Source organism: Panicum virgatum, chromosome 5K, assembly GCF_016808335.1.
Source record: "Panicum virgatum strain AP13 chromosome 5K, P.virgatum_v5, whole genome shotgun sequence".
In the NCBI taxonomy this organism is placed as follows: Eukaryota; Viridiplantae; Streptophyta; class Magnoliopsida; order Poales; family Poaceae; genus Panicum; species Panicum virgatum.
The window spans coordinates 5,398,306-5,415,288 of NC_053140.1; the positions used below are offsets into that span (position 1 = coordinate 5,398,306).

At 50.9% G+C, this 16,983-nt stretch overlaps 2 protein-coding genes across 2 annotated transcripts; both read left to right on the forward strand.

Moving 5' to 3' along the window:
• Positions 1 to 2,536: 2,536 nt before the first annotated feature.
• Positions 2,537 to 6,243, forward strand: LOC120705861 (galactinol--sucrose galactosyltransferase-like). Its single transcript, XM_039990396.1, has 2 exons — positions 2,537 to 3,876; positions 4,933 to 6,243. The coding sequence occupies exons 1-2, from the start codon at positions 2,647 to 2,649 to the stop codon at positions 6,058 to 6,060; spliced, it is 2,358 nt and encodes a 785-aa protein (XP_039846330.1). The 5' UTR covers positions 2,537 to 2,646; the 3' UTR covers positions 6,061 to 6,243.
• Positions 6,244 to 7,186: 943 nt separating this feature from the next.
• On the forward strand, positions 7,187 to 11,350 carry LOC120705862 (vegetative cell wall protein gp1-like). Its single transcript, XM_039990397.1, has 3 exons — positions 7,187 to 7,597; positions 8,692 to 8,970; positions 10,093 to 11,350. The coding sequence occupies exons 1-3, from the start codon at positions 7,331 to 7,333 to the stop codon at positions 11,194 to 11,196; spliced, it is 1,650 nt and encodes a 549-aa protein (XP_039846331.1). The 5' UTR covers positions 7,187 to 7,330; the 3' UTR covers positions 11,197 to 11,350.
• The last annotated feature ends 5,633 nt before the right edge of the window (positions 11,351 to 16,983 follow it).

Sequence of the window (16,983 nt, forward strand, 5' to 3'; positions counted from 1 at the left end):
CAATGCCGCCTCGCGAGGTCGGTCGGCTGCACCGACGACCAAGCTCTCCCCCAGGTCTCTGAACCACTCCCGATGAGGACCCAGCTGCAGTGTCGCGCTAGGTGTTGTAACCTCATAGGCGCGCGTGTGGTCTGGCTCGGTCCGGTCGAGCCGATTGGTGACCTACCGACCTGGACCCGCCGCAGGCATCTGGATTCTGGGCTGGCCGGCGACTGCCGGCTGATCGACGAGACGACGACGCTTGGCTCCTTGCCACGATGCCGCGCCCGTTTCCGTGGAAAAAGCTCCTGTCCTCCGCCCTTGCCGTTACGAGGCGACAACAACGTTGTCGACCCAACCGCCAACGACCAGCTCCGTCCCGGGCCCGGGCTCCCGGCGTATACGTGGGCTCCGCGGTCTGGATACTGGACTTTTTTTTTCTCGAAAAGATTGGATACTGGACTCTGCTTGCGTTTCCTCCAGACCCCGAGGCATGTCTCGCCGCTTGGTCGGCCATTACTCGGTCACGAAATTATCCGAAATGGCATCGGTTGCTTCTAGAGTTCTGACCACCGCTGAAAATAAGGCCATGTTTAGTTCCAAAAAAAAATTTCAACAGTATCTGTCACATCAAATCTTTGAACATATACATTAATCATTAAACGTAGTTGAATAAATAACTTATTACACACTTTAACTGTAAACGAGGAGATGAATTTTTTAAATCTAATTAGTCAATAATTAGATATTAATTGTCAAATAACAATGAAAGTGCTATAGTACAAAATTTCAAAAAAAAATTACGAACTAAACGAGGCCTAAAAAATACGGGTTGTTTTCGTCCGCTGCAGAGCTACAGATATGCAGCATGTTCTGTTGTGTAATCTGCGACTGCACCCAAGCACAAACACACAAGGCGCACAGGATGACAAACGAGAAGGAAATCGGCCAAGGCTGTGTTTAGTTCCAAAATTTCTCTCTCCAAACTTTACTATTCACCTATCACATCAAATCTCTTGCCTCATGCATGGAGCATTAAATGTAGGTAAATAAATAAACTAATTGTATAGTTTTGATGTACACGACGAGACGAATCTTTTGAGCCTAGTTAGGTCATGGTAGGACAATAATTATGATAATTAAACGAAAAGTGCTAGATTGTTTGATGTGGACTTTTTTACCACTATTTTACCGATATAAACACAACCCAAATTGACAACTCACGAGTGGGTCGCACCTGCTGGCCCACGGCCCATGCGTGGGAGCCCGTCCAGAATATTGTGGGGGCGAGGAGAGCCCCTGGAGGAGGCTCTTCTCGAAAGGCCTGGAGAGCGGGGGGGTTTGGTGGCCCGCGGTCCAGGCGCTTGACAAAGTCAAGTGACCCAAAAGGTCCGAAACGTAATTAACGCGCCGGTTGCCGGGCCGCCGGGTATCCCCTCGTCGACGTGTAGCGCTGCGAGGACGACCACGCCGCCTGCGAGGTTACACGTCGCCTGCGCCCGGCTCGGCTGCTGCGGGACCCACGTACGTACTAGCGCTACACGGTGCCGTACGGTGTACACCAAGATCCGGACGACTAAACATACAGTATATACATACACAACTAATAAAATAACAAATGGAATCCTTAAAGTTTGGAAGTGGCGTTAGCGTTCCATGATCAGGGGGGATGCCAACGTCCCATCCCATGTTGCGCCAGACGCACAGCACAACAGAATCATGAGAGACACTGTATTCTCTGATATTCTGTTTTATTTCTTTTTTGAAAAGAAAAGGATCCGGGTAGGTGAAAAATATCGAATCGAGGTTCGCCAAACTTCGGGGATTCTGAACATGATCTTAGCCGGGTAACTCCCATTTTTGCGCGTGCAAACAATGGCCGTGTTTGGATGCTCTTTGAAAAAATTTTCATAAAAAATTTTCGGTGTTTTGACCACTAATTAGGAGTATTAAATAAAGTCTAATTACAAATCACCTCCACAATTATGGTACTAGCAGTTACTGTAGCTAATGAGGCCTTTGACCGTGCAATGAGAGAATGATTAGGCACGGTTACTGTAGTATTACTGTAGCCAATCATGATGGATCTTGGCTCATTAGATTCGTAAAAAAAATTACACCAATCTATAAAAAAGTTTCATAAATAAATTTCGTTTAGTATTCATATATGTATTTTGTGAAAAAAATTTCAGGATATCATCCAAACACGGCCAATATCACCGACGCGCGAAAATCTTGGCCATTACAAGGCAACGCTGTCAGGCTCTTGATTGCACGAGATCTCAAGAGGATAAGCTACTGCATGAGGCAACGCTGTCAGAATCAACAGCGTGATCGGCGCTTATCCAAAAGAAGAGACAGTGTGATTACTTACCCTGAGGAAAATAACCCGGATTAATTAGCGCGCGAAGGTTCCCCACACGCTAGCTAAGGTCGGTGAAAGTTACTGTTTCCAAAATATCCACGTAAAAAAATTCCATTCTCCTGGACGATGCTTTCCTTGCGGGCCCCGCGCGAGGCCTCTATAAATCCAGTGCCCATTGGCCGCCAATGTTTCCACAAAGCACCAAGCTTTAGCACGCACAAGGGCCTAACACAATCCTCTAACACACACGCCTCTCGAAAGCTCCAGCAGCGGCGCAAGCCCAGCCAGCCAGCCTCGTCGCCATGGCTCCCAACCTCAGCAAGGCCAAGCCGGACCTGCTCGGCGACGCGGCCGCCCCCGTCGAGGGCCTCAAGGCGCCGTCGCGCTTCACGCTCAAGGGCAAGGACCTCGCCGTCGACGGCCACCCGTTCCTGCTCGACGTGCCGGCCAACATCCGCCTCACCCCGGCGTCGACGCTGGTGCCCGCCGCCGCGGCGGGCGGCAGCTTCCTCGGCTTCGACGCGCCGGCGGCCAAGAGCCGGCACGTGGTGCCCGTCGGCAGGCTCCACGGCACCCGGTTCATGAGCATCTTCCGCTTCAAGGTGTGGTGGACGACCCACTGGGTGGGCGACAGCGGCCGCGACGTGGAGAACGAGACGCAGCTGATGGTGCTCGACCGCTCCGGCTCCAGCGCCGGCGGCGGCCGCCCGTACGTGCTGCTGCTCCCCATCGTCGAGGGCGCCTTCCGCGCCTGCCTCGAGTCCGGCAAGGTGGACGACTACGTGGACATGGTGGTGGAGAGCGGGTCCTCGGCGGTGCGCGGCGCCGCGTTCCGGAGCTCCCTGTACCTGCACGCCGGCGACGACCCGTTCGAGCTCGTGCGGGAGGCCGTGCGGGTGGTCCGCGCCCACCTCGGCACGTTCCGGACCATGGACGAGAAGACCCCGCCGCCGATCGTGGACAAGTTCGGGTGGTGCACGTGGGACGCCTTCTACCTCAAGGTCCACCCGGAGGGCGTGTGGGAGGGCGTCCGCCGCCTCGCCGAGGGCGGGTGCCCCCCCGGGCTGGTGCTCATCGACGACGGCTGGCAGTCCATCTGCCACGACGACGACGACCCGGCGTCCGGCGCCGAGGGCATGAACCGCACCTCCGCCGGCGAGCAGATGCCCTGCCGGCTCATCAAGTTCCAGGAGAACCACAAGTTCCGGGAGTACAAGCAGGGCGGGATGGGCGAGTTCGTGCGGGAGATGAAGGCGGCGTTCCCGACCGTGGAGCAGGTGTACGTGTGGCACGCGCTCTGCGGGTACTGGGGCGGCCTCCGCCCCGGCGCGCCGGGCCTGCCGCCGGCCAAGGTGGTGGCGCCGAAGCTCTCCCCGGGCCTGCAGCGCACCATGGAGGACCTCGCCGTCGACAAGATCGTCAACAACGGCGTCGGGCTCGTGGACCCCAAGCGGGCGGGCGAGCTGTACGAGGGCCTGCACTCCCACCTCGCGGCATCCGGCATCGACGGCGTTAAGGTCGACGTCATCCACGTAAGTCTTCACTGCTGATACTCCATTTTTTCGTAGACGTTATTTAAGCTTCTGCTAGCTCGATCTAATGCAGTGTTATTGTCGTGATAATTTAGGTTAGTGGTTTATATTGTGCTACGATTAGATTATTATTAGGATTGATTACTTTAATCTCCATGGGTTGGTCTCTAGAGACGGTGCACGTGACGTCCTTAATGGTTCCAGAGGATTCCGGAAGCGGCCGGGAAGCCGGGAACCAACTAGTGGGACATAGTATGATAGTAACTTCCAATTTTTTAAAAACTTTTTTGGGATAATTCTGGGACCAACTTTGTAGGTTACCCGGGCCACATGTTTGTTTTTTCTTTAGAAGTACGGCCCACATGTTATAGAATACCAAAAAAAATTATGTATTAGAATATGCACAACCCTATTTAACTTTAATAATTAACAAAGGTAGCTGCATATTTTAAGGGCACGGATTATACATATCTGCAAGTGATGAATCAGAGTAGTTGATGAACAATTAGAGTCCTACTATTCAATTTGCTACAAGAATCACCTTAACACAGCCCACTTCTGGTGCTAGGTTCAGGGAACATTTTCTTTCTGAAACGGCTCGTGCTGAATACGATTCCCAACCACTAAGTATTGCAGAAATGTTCGTCCTAGTTTAACGCCATAACTTTTTTTTTTTGGGTGCTGGCTGGGCTAGCATCGTGGTCTTTAACTTTAGAAGGGGACGTCATTGACATAGGGATGCTTGTTTCATTTTCATCCTGTCTTTTTATTAACCCTACTGTCATAATAAATTGAAATCGCACCCGAAATACTCGCCCTAATCCAATTGACGGTGGACAATTTCGGTAGCAATGAAGTAATCCTTTTCAGCAGGGAAGTAATGCCCTGAGCTGAAGGATGTAGACTTTGACATTTGACATGTCAGTTTCCTTTTACCCGACACGCTAGTAGTGCAAAATTGAACAAGATGATAGGAATATTTGACAGTTTTTTTTATCTAAATTATCAGTTTGACATTACCTGACTAACGGGTCATTATGCAATTGCTTCATGCAGCTGCTGGAGATGCTGTGCGAAGAGTATGGCGGGCGCGTTGAGCTGGCCAAGGCCTACTTCTCCGGCCTGACGGAGTCGGTGCGCCGGCACTTCGGCGGCAACGGCGTGATCGCGAGCATGGAGCACTGCAACGACTTCATGCTGCTGGGCACGGAGGCCGTCGCGCTGGGCCGCGTCGGCGACGACTTCTGGTGCACCGACCCCTCCGGCGACCCCAACGGCACCTTCTGGCTGCAGGGCTGCCACATGGTGCACTGCGCCTACAACTCGCTGTGGATGGGCAACTTCATCCACCCGGACTGGGACATGTTCCAGTCCACGCACCCCTGCGCGGCGTTCCACGCCGCCTCCCGCGCCGTCTCCGGCGGGCCCATCTACGTCAGCGACTCGGTGGGCCAGCACGACTTCGCGCTGCTCCGCCGCCTCGCGCTCCCCGACGGCACCATCCTCCGGTGCGAGGGCTACGCGCTGCCCACGCGCGACTGCCTGTTCGCCGACCCGCTCCACGACGGCCGCACCGTGCTCAAGATCTGGAACGTGAACCGCTTCGCCGGCGTCGTCGGCGCCTTCAACTGCCAGGGCGGCGGGTGGAGCCCCGAGGCGCGCCGGAACAAGTGCTTCTCCGAGTACTCGGTGCCCCTCGCCGCGCGCGCCTCGCCGGCCGACGTCGAGTGGAAGAGCAGCGGCAAGGGCCCCGGCGTCAGCGTCAAGGGCGTCTCCCAGTTCGCCGTGTACATGGTCGAGGCCAGGAAGCTGCAGCTCCTGCGCCCCGACGAGGGCGTCGACCTCACCCTCGCGCCCTTCACCTACGAGCTCCTCGTCGTCGCCCCCGTGCGCGTCATCTCGCCGGAGCGCGCCGTCAAGTTCGCGCCCATCGGCCTCGCCAACATGCTCAACACCGCTGGCGCCGTGCAGGCGTTCGAGACCAAGAAAGACTCGAGCGGCGTCACCGCCGAGGTGGCCGTCAAGGGCGCGGGGCAGATGGTGGCGTACTCGTCGGCGAGGCCCAGGCTGTGCTGGGTGAACGGCGAGGAGGCCGAGTTCGCCTACAAGGACGGCATGGTCACCGTCGACGTGCCGTGGTCGGGGTCCTCGTCCAAGCTCTGTCGCGTCGAGTATGTCTACTGAGGCGGGCGCGAGACTCTGCCACGGTGCATTCGCCTATCAGTCCGTAATAATCAAGTGTGAAGAGACTGAAAGGGCTTAGCAAGTTTTACAGCTCTAACGGTTTCATTTTTTCTGTTTGAGTTTTATTTTGTAAGGATTCTATACTGTGAATTAATGGAGTGATTTCTTGTGAAATTTCTGGTTCGTTGTGCAATTGTGTTCGCTTAATTTCCGAAGAGAAAAATCTGACAAGCTAAAACGGATTGTGCTGTCTGCTCCCAAATTCGATGCGAGTTCCTGGGCATGTAAGTACAAGGCCTGTTTTGAGATTTTTTTTTGAAAAAATGTTTAAAACAATCTCCGATCGTGTCATCTGAGCATCGTTCACCTCAACTCCTCCAGCAATGCATCGCGGCAAGCCATCATGAATGATCCCTGGCTGTCACTACTCACTACTGTAGTTCAAGATCAAATGTGAGAACAGCAGTTTTCTGTTTTCAAGTTAGATGGTTGAGAACAGATTTTCCTTTTGCACTCTGTTTGTAGCCTTGGCCTGCTGTGTTGATCTTGTAGTCTTGTAAAGATTGTGGGAGCACCGCTATGCCATTTAAGAGAGGAGAAGATTGCAAGTTCTTACAGACGTGATATTAAGAAACTAGGTACTCAAACTCAGAGTACTTAATCATGAACATAAGGGAACTCAGGGCCTCCACAGGCCAGTCTTCTGCAGTTCATTTCCTGATGCTACGTCATACTCAACTTCTGCAGTTCATTTAAGCCATCTTTTTTAAGGACACAAAGACGCCATCTTCACTTTTTTTTTTTGAAATACTACTATCTTCACATCTGTATTTCAAAAAAAAAAAGATATACGCTCAGCCCAGTGAAGATGTGAAGATGGCGTCTTCGTGTCCTTGAAAAGGAAAAAAAGGAGGCAGGAGTAGGGGAACACAGCCCAGTGATGAATGGATGGCGTGGACCAGCAAAAACAAGCCCATTTGTAGTATACACGCTCCGTCGACCCAGGACCGTTGAGAATTCAGAGCCCAGGTCCTAGACTCCTAGCCCAAAAAGTCCAAATCCGGCCCAGTTAAGTTGGAAACGAAATCTGAAGTCAGCCGACGGACTCACCGTTGCCGTCCCGTCCCGTCCCGTCTCTCGCCTTCCTGTCGCATCCGGATTCCTCCGCCCCTTCCTTCCTTCCTCACCTCTCTCCTCCCACCGAGAATCCCACCACCTCCAGCTCCCTCCCCAGTCCCCACCCGTCTCCACCAACCGACGCGGCAGGGCGATGAACACGTCTCAGTTCATGGACAAGCAGATCCTCGGCCTCGCCGCCTCCGCCTCCCCCTACGGCGGCGGCGGCGCGGGTGGCGGCGGGAGTGTGGATCTCAGCGATCTGATGATCCCGACCCCCCAGGAGGACGGCGAGGACCGCCTCCGCCGCCGGCGTAGCATCAGCAGCGCCAACGGGATCGCCGACGACGTGCTGCCCAGCTACGATTTCCAGTGGGGATCCCTCGACTCCAAGGCACCCTCCGCCTCATACAACCTCAAGGTATGACCGCTTGCTTTGGTCCTAGTGAAACTCGCTGAATCCCCCGATCTCTTAGTGCATACTCCATGTCCTTAATTTCACAAGTCGAGCACGGTACCGAATTTTGCATCCCTGTAGGTCATCACTTCATCAGGAGGTTAGTAGTTTGATCAGAGGAAACTCGTAAATAAAACTTATGATCACTGTCGAGATTTACAATTACTGGTCGAGCACGCCGTATGTCGATGCTTTCCTACTAGAAATGGGACGGGTGGGCTGAGAAGGCATAACATTTGTGTGCTCACTACTCAGTTTCATTGAGCGAGGCAGCGAACTGATAAGGGTAATTGCATGGAAGAGTATCAATGGACATGGGCTATTGTGCGCTGCTAATACACATTATATTTTTAGTGCTATTTTGTTAGAGAAAACAGGTTTATGTCCTTTCTGTCTACTCATGGGAATTTTATTGTTCTTTTTCATATGCTGTTAGTCGCTAGTACATCGGTTCTGTGAACTTAAGTTGAGAGCTTATTTTGTTCAAAATGCATGCATGAATTTCTCTTGATGGATTGTGTTTTGAGATGCCGCACAGGATCAGTTGGGTAGTTACTCCATCTGTGTCCAATTTGAGTTAAGCACACCTGATTGATGTATGGTTTCAACAATTTTCCCATCTAACAGATTGATTATAGATAATCTGTTAGTGTGATTTGAATTTGGTGGGTATCTTTTATCTTTTGATTTATGTAAAATGGAGAGATATTTCCTTTCCAAGGCATGTGTGCCTGTGATTGCAATTAGGGATGCAAGTTCCATCTTTTTTGGGTTTATTGGGTCGACCCAAAACTTGATAAAATGAACTAGAATGGCATGCTACGTAATTAGTTTGGGACAAAAAATGAACTAAAATGAGAAACCCAAAAACACCAATGGGTACCCACTTGCATCCCTAATTGCAATTGAAGCATATGATTGCACCAATTTTCTTTTTGGGAGGATTAGCATCAAGTAAAACGTTAATGATTTGTGGATTTAATTGATGTTATCTGCAGTCTCTCCTTTGTCATACGAATAACATGCTTACATTTTCTCTTATGGTGGCCACTGGCCAGAGTGCTGGTATACTGGAGCCACATGTGCTGAAGAAAGTCAGTCATGAGGAGGAAAGGAGTAACATAGCCACAGTTACAATAGCAGATATTGATCGAACCATGAAGAAGTATTCTGATAATCTTTTGCATGCACTGGAAGGTGTAAGCTCAAGGCTTTCACAGATGGAGAGCAGAACACACCGACTTGAAACTTCTGTTGATGATTTGAAGGTAACAATCGGTAACTATAATGGCAGCACAGATGGAAAACTCAGGCACGTTGAGAACATGCTCAGGGAGGTAAGCTTCCTTCTACGCTTCATCTTACTCCCTCTATTATATAAATGCTTGCTAAGCAGTGCTGCAAATGTCATATTGGAAAAAGGATTCCTTAATGGAAGAACACATACTTTTATGAGTTTGTTACATCCTACTACTTTTATTCAGCACTGTATTGTGTAGGTGGTATTTTTTTCATCACAGTGGAGAATATCTACATTCCTCCATGTTTGATGCTGTGCAACAAAGTCATTTCTTATGGGAGCACATATTCTTAAGCACGACAGTCTACATATCTTCTTTTAGCTAATTTGACCTGTTCTCACATGCTACTACTCCTGTCCTGCTATTTATTATTTCCACGTGATTTGTTTTGTTAAGTTGTACAATTGCGGCAGCACGTAGGCTTTGGTGATGCTTGCTTGGTGTTAAGTTATAGTTGTACCACATATTGTTCATGCTATGCTGATGGATTTAAGCTGAGATTTTCGTAACTCAAACTTGTTAGATGCACATTAACATCATATTTACTTGTGTCGCTCTATCAGCCCCATACCACACCTTTACAGGTTTGGACCTGTAGGGGCTCAGGGGGCCTATGACCTATTCAATGATAATAATAAAAATAAAATAAACCAGCAGTTCCTAAACTTGTTCCACGACGCCAGTAGGTTCCTGAACTTTTAAAGTGCACATCTGGGTCCCTAAACTTGTTAAGTGTGCCACTAAAAGTTCAAATTACCCTAATCATCACAAGTTTGCCTATATGACACACAAACATTCACCTGGCATGCGTGATATACGATAGTGGCGGCGTCCATAAGCACATAGTAGAGCACGGGTACATTTCAGTCTCCAAGCTTAAATTCCGCACATGTAATTACTTGCTGATTTGAGAGATTTCTTTTGAATCTCTAGTGACACACAACAAGTTAGGGACCTAAATGTCCATTTTAAGAGTAGGCATGTATATGACACCGTGTGATAAGGATCACAGTGTATTGTACTTCCTAAATAATATGCTTAGGTTGCTTCCCTTGTTATGCTCTTTGTCTGAACATTTTGTAGCTTTCCTTTCTTTTTCTGATTATGTGGCTATCTGGTTGAAGAAAGGCAATAGCCTAAGCACTTAATTGTGTGCAGGTCCAAGCAGGTGTGCAGATTCTGCGAGACAAGCAGGAAATTGTGGAGACACAGCTCCAGCTTGCAAAGCTCCAGACACCCAAAACTGGTAACCAGTCATCAGAAAATAGTGGGTCTGGACAGGCTGGCTCGCAGCAGCAGCCAGCGCCTTCCCCTCAGGTAGCTATTCAACCACAGCATCAAGTTCTGATCCCTTCACAACCACCAGCACTTCCTGCCCTTCCTGCTCCAAATGCACCACCTCCACCTCCAACACTTCAGAGCCAGCCTCCATCACAGTTTCCAAGCCATTTACAGCATTCACAGGTACCATCAGTCCCGACTGTTGCATCAGTTCCCTCAGTCCCGGCTTTACCAAGGGATGCTTACTACGCTCCATCTGCTCAGCCGACTGAAACCATGCATCAGCAGTATCAAGCGCCACCAGTTCCGCAGCCACAGGCGCCGCCAGCACCACCTCAGCAGTACCAAACCCCATCCCAGTTTACTCAGTATTCACAACCACCTCAGGCTTCAAATGTTAACCCTTCAACTCCCCTTGCACCCCCTGCACCCCAGCAACCAGAGGAAACTATGCCCTACGCACCCCCTCAGAACTATCCACCGAATGCACGCCCTCCTCCATCTTATATGCAACCACCTAGTGGACCTGCTCCTCCTTACTATGGACAACAAAATCCTAGCATGTATGAACCGCCTGCAAGCCGGCCTAACCCTGGGCAGCCATCATCTTATGGTTCTGGTGGGTACGGGCCACAAGGCGGGAGTGGTTTCCCTGAATCATACGGCTACACTGGGTCTCCTTCCCACCGCAGCAATGCTGGAATGAAGCCATCCTCACCTTTTGCTCCATCCTCGGGGGGGAGTGGCAACTATGGCAGTGGCAGGCTCCCCACGGCTCAGATCCTACCACAGGCAGTGCCGATCAGCTCCCCCAGCCCAAGTGGCTCTTCAGGCAACAGGGTGCCACTTGATGACGTAGTGGAGAAGGTTGCCACAATGGGATTCTCAAGAGAGCAGGTGAGGGCGACCGTGCGGAGGCTGACAGAGAACGGGCAGAATGTGGACCTGAATGTGGTGCTTGACAAGTTGATGAACGGGTGATAAGCGGGGGAGATGTGCGGCGGCTGCGCAAATATTCTCGTTCCCTGTGTACAGTACCGAAAGTGTCATCTGAACCGGTTTTCCCTGTCTGCTGCCCTGTAATTCTGATTGGTGATCAACTGATCACCATGGTTGCTACTGGAGTTTGCGTCCTCGCCTCAGCCCTCGGTTGCTTTGCTCTATCCGAAACTGAAACCGGTACAGCCTACAGGTTTTGCTTGCCTGCCAGGCAGGCAGTGAGTGATAGCGTTACAATCTGGAGACGGTGTCCATTTTAGCTTGTTATTAATATCTCATCCGTCAGCCATCGGTTTCCCTGCTGCCCATGTCCTGGGGATTTTTTTTTGATTCTGACAGCTAGCACAGTCGGCAGCGCCGGCTGCTCTTGCTTGCGCCCCCTGTGCAGTCGGTCGCAGGCGCATTTACTCTGGATAGCTCTGAGCCCCGCTGACTCCGCCGGCTGGCCGGCCGGCGTGCGGCCTGCGGAAGCGGAGCATGGCACGAGCCGCAGCAGGGGGCGGTCCCGCTCCCCTCCGATAGATGATGGCCCTTGGTTTCTCCTACCATTTTTTAGCACACGCATTCAAATTTTTTTTTATACATAGAGTACTCAACGACGTTTATTTGAATTTTTTTTTCACGGATGAGTATAATTTTTCATGATAAATCTAATGATAGTAATTAATCGATAATTGGCTACAGTGATACTATAGTAACCATTCTCAAATTATGCGGTCAAAGACTTTATTAAATTCATCTCGTGAAGTAGCGTGGAATTATAAAGTTAATTTTGTAAAATATTATTATTTAGTATCTTTAATTATTAGTCAAAATTTATACTATTTATCCTAGGAAGCAAACAAACAGGGCCGACGATGACCCCCGTCCGTCCGGAGGCTTGGGTGGGTGTGGCCCATGTCACGTCGGCCCACGATCGGAGGCTCGGATGCTCGGAGCAGCCTTCCTGTACGACCGCGCCATAACTCCAGCCAAGGCGTTCGTGTCTGAACTTGGACGCTTCAAAATCCAGCCCACTATTATTACAGCTTTGCTGTGGCCCAACACCCCGTATCTAACGATTTTTTTATCTTTATTCTTCTTTAGGAAAAATAAATATTGGAACTCAGATTTGGGGGCGACACGACCCTATTTTTGACAATTTTGAAATTCAAAAATTATTTTTGCTAAAAAATAATTTAAAAATAAAAAATTATGTATCTATCAGCATCAGGGCTCTTATACATCCACTGGTGGGCCGGACCGCACGTCGAAGACGCTACTGCAGCACGCCAAGCCCATCATCACGTCTCCAAAAAGCGCGTAGGATGCCGGTAGTTTATTAAATAGTGTGCAAATCAAATTTGGATTACACCATTATGATTCTCATGATGAGATCTTTAAAATAAAACCTTACATAGATATATTTAGATACTTTTTTATTGAACATTTTTATCTAAAGGTGGAATAATCTATAATAAAGCTAGAACAATTGTTTCAAGTTCACGAAAAACATGTTCCAAAAATTCTCATTCAAATATGTTTAATTGTGGCCTTATTTCAAAGTTCCACGCCAAAAAACATAATGGTGAGATCGAAATATAATTTAGATACCTTAGAATCATGAAATTTTTTAGGGACAATTGTATAACTGTCCTTGTTTTGAGCTGTAATTGCACGTTTGCCCTTATTTTTTTAACTTTGCATGTTTACCCCTGGTTTTCAAAATTGAAGGCACCGTTTGCCCCTGTTTCTTAACACCGTGAGCTGGAGCTCAATAATAGTGCTAAAAAAATTTCGCAAAAAAGAAAAAAAAGAAAAAGACTATACCACCCTTATCCAAAACACACAACTCCTCCCATTCTTTCTGTTTTGCTTCGTGACCATTCACACGGCCGGCGGCGCCGTCGTGATGGGGGGCAGCGCCTGACGGGCCCAGCAGCGGGCGGGCACCGATGCGGCAGCAGGCGGGGGCCGACGCGCCTCGGGCAGCTCGACGCGGCGGCAGGCGGGCGGGGGCCGAGGCAGCTCGGCGCGGCGGCGGGCGGCGGCAGGCGGCCCTGCGTCTCCCTCCTCTCGCCGGTGCTCAAGGTCGGCCTCCCTTGCTCAGCCCTCCCCCAGGTACAGCACACCTCGCCGCACCGAAGCTCCCAGACCGCTTCCCCACTACCCAGGCCTGCCCAGATCCCCGCCGCGGCCTCCATTGCGCCGCCGCTCGCCGGCCGCACGTGGAGCCGCCACTTCGCCCTCTCCCTTCCCAAATCGAGCACCCCACAAGCTTGCCCTTGCCTCAATGAAGCTCCCAAGCCGGCCACCCCATCCCTACGCGCCGGAACACTGCCGCCGCCGCACGCCATCACCGCCGGCCGCCTGATCCCGCGGCCAGCCCTCCTCCAACCGCCCCCGCCCCCAATAAGGGACTCCTCAGGTGCGGGTTGACCTCCCCGTGCTCCCTCGCCCCTTTCCCCTCACAGCCATGGCCCGCCCTCACCGGAATCCGGCAAGGAGCGCCGCCTCCTCTGCTCAACTCTGCTCGGCGCGGTGGCAGGCGGGCGGGGGCCGGCGTAGCTCGAGCTGCTCGGCACGGCGGCAGGCTGCCGGGGACCGGCGCGATGGCAGGCGGGTGGGGACCGGCGCGATGGCAGGCGGGTGGGGACCGGCGCGGCTCAGGCTGGTCGGCGCAACGGCAGCGGGTGGGGACCGGCGAGGCGGCAGGCAGGCGTGAGCGGTGGGTGAGATGTCGAGGGCATTTGTGTCTTTTCAGCTTGCACTTAACACCGTTAACTCTCTTTCACGGAACAGGGGCAAGTGGAACCTTCAGATTCAAAAAACAGGGGCAAACATGCAAAGTTAAAAAAATAGGAGCAAACGTGCAGTTACAGGTCAAAACAAGGGCAGTTTTGCAATTGACCCAATTTTTTATAGTTATAGTGCATATTTTTGCTACTGAGATTAATTAGTAGCACACCCCAAATAACAATAAAATAGTTTTTAAGTATCTAAACATGAGAGCTATTAGGAACTAATCCACCCAAAACCTATCCCCATGAAGGGGTGAGTATTGGACTATTTCAGGTGGCCCCACATCAAAAAGTCCCTTTTTGCCCTCTCGCCGCAGATGCATTCAAAGCACCAGATCCATCTGCGGCTCTCGCACCCCCACCCGCTCTCTCTGTCCCCTACCCGCTCGCTTCGTCCTCCAGCTCCCCCCCCCCCCCCGCACACACCATTCGCCACCGCCGGACTTCACCCGCGTCACCGTCGTCCCCCACCCACCCCGCCGCCTCACCCCACCCGCTTCGCCGCCACACCTTACCCGCACCGTCGCCTCCCATCTGGGCGAGCTCGTTGCTGACATGCCGGCCTGCTGCCGCGCTAGCCTGCATCGCGTTGCTCTGGCTGGATCACGCCGCTGGCCCCGCGCCTGGCTGCAGATGGGAGCTCCACACTTGCTGTCGATGGAGGAGGGAGGAGAAGCCGAGGTGGAGGGGGGAGGGGGCTTTCTGCGCTATGGCTGGATGTGGAGATCGGTAGAGGATGGTGGAGCCGCCGCTGTGGAGATGCGGCTACTTGCCGTTGAACCGGCCACAGCTAGGGCCATGGCGGCGGCCACAACATGGATCCGATGAGAAGAGAGAGATTAAGAGGTCAAATAATTGGGAAAGTGCATTAAAGGCTAAATAGCCTTTGGATCTAAATATATCAAAGACTATTTCATTGGTGTGCTATTTCTATGGGCTAAATAGTAACCCTCAAATAATCCGTAGCTATTTCTCCAAACATGGACATACAGTTGAAGCACGCATTGACTACCAAGCAGTGAGGACTCTTCAGCGGACCCTGATCAAATCATGTCAGGCCGGCAGGGTCCTGGACTACATACTGTCTATATCTTCATCTCAAAGTGCCCAACTATTCTAATTCTAGCGACGTTTCAAAACGATTGCTAGACATGCAGATCGACAAGGAAGTACGCCCGTGTTATATATGGTTCACATGAAATCTGCCAGCAGCCCAGCAGGCAAAATTAAAAATCGACTCGTCATACGTACAGACCTAACCTGCACTACTAGAAAAACAGCTAAGGGTAATGGTTCAAATTGGTCTTTGGTACCGGTAACCGGTACCCCGGAAGTGGTAGAGCCTTTGGTACCGGGTAAAATAACCGGTACCTAAGGGCTCCTTGTACCAAAATATTCATGCAAAATATCCTTTGGCTGGGAATTGAACCCGCGACCTCTAGCCGCATGCGTTTCTCCTTTACCATCTCACCTACGCAGCAGTTTTGATCGAGAAGGTGATATTTTCCTTTTCAAGTAACCCATGGATGAGCCAACCGGTTGGTGTTACCAACCGGTACCTAAGACTCCTAAGGCACCGGTTAGTAACATCAACCGGTACCTAAGGCTCGTCTATAGGTACCGACTGGTGGCACCACCCGGTACTAATGTAAAAATTACCACCCGGTACCTATGGAGAGCCTTAGGTACCGGTTGATATTACTAACCGGTACCTAAGGCTCATTTATAAATTTCATCCACCCCAAAAGTACCGGTATGGAGATGAACCGGTACCTATGTGATATTTTTGGGGTAGACCTAAGGCTTTTTCTAGTAGTGCTGACGGTTTGCAAGTTGCAACTGCAACGTGCGTAGTGGCCAGCATGTGTGCCATGAATGAAGAGAAGATTAGCTCCTAGTCCATTCTTGGTTTTGCAACTGCCGCACCACATGTCGTCATTCCCTTACGAAAGATTTTGCATGCATGCGTCGTGTATCAGGATCAGCTAATGCATGCACATGCGTGTGCCAAGAATCTGAACTGGACTGATCATTCCATGAGTGTCTCCAATTAATTAGCGACTAGCGAGCGCGGGCTGACATGCATGTGTCTCCTGAGATTCCTAATCCACCCTCCTAGTTCTCCACAGGGCACAAAAGGCCGCTGGTTAACGGCTGATTGATTGCCGCCGCCACCACCACCTATTTATTGCTTCTTGTTGTAAAATCAGCCAATCTGCCTGCTGGGCGATCGACTCCAAGGTAGGTAGGCAAGTAGTTTGTTATGCAGATCGATTTACTGATGATTTCCATCGTCTATATATTATTTCGTTAATTTGTAGAGGGAAGGACGCAAACCTTGCAGATATCATATCATGTGCTGGCCGGTAGTTTGTTTGAGCTTTGGTGGAAGCGACTTACTTGTCCCTATGCATGCATGCACCTTCAGATTCAGAGCAGCCAGTTTGCCGCTCATTCATGTCTAGCTTCTTGTCTGTTTGCCAGGTATCTTTCTTTCATTTTTCTAGAAACAATTGTCATGCCACTTGGATATCGTCCGTTTGGCAATTGGCATGCATCTGATGTGGGGAGTGGGGCAAGGCGCGTCGTGAGGCTGTCTCCATCCACTGGAGGGCATGGTTGATTAGCTTAGCGTCCGTGACGATGGCTGGCACTCGCATGGTCGTTCAATTGGATCGAGGAGATGTTGGAATGGCGCGCCATTCGTTCTGACTTATTTGCTCGTTATTTGGACGATAGATGCTGTAAAAGTTGCAAAACACTGGAAGATTCATAGTGAGCAGTATGATTAGAAGCTTACTAGTTGACTTGCATTGGGACATGCACGGTGCTTGGACACATCATGCATGATTCTCTCCCATGCAGCCGCTGAAACCGGAATAGTGGCGAGCCCTGCATCTGCAGTGTGTATTTGCACTGCATGGCTCTGAAGATGGTAGCAGTCTGCTCTGGAGCGTCGTTGGTTAATGCCCCTGTTTGGTTTCTGCAG

Bases quoted from the DNA above. Each gene is read 5' to 3' on its own strand.
- LOC120705861 (XM_039990396.1), top strand. From the start codon at position 2,647: ATGGCTCCCAACCTCAGCAAGGCCAAGCCGGACCTGCTCGGCGACGCG. The intron at 3,877-4,932 runs GTAAGTCTTCAC...TGCTTCATGCAG, and splicing joins TTAAGGTCGACGTCATCCAC to CTGCTGGAGATGCTGTGCGA.
- LOC120705862 (XM_039990397.1), top strand. From the start codon at position 7,331: ATGAACACGTCTCAGTTCATGGACAAGCAGATCCTCGGCCTCGCCGCC. The intron at 7,598-8,691 runs GTATGACCGCTT...GCCACTGGCCAG, and splicing joins CCGCCTCATACAACCTCAAG to AGTGCTGGTATACTGGAGCC. The intron at 8,971-10,092 runs GTAAGCTTCCTT...AATTGTGTGCAG, and splicing joins TTGAGAACATGCTCAGGGAG to GTCCAAGCAGGTGTGCAGAT.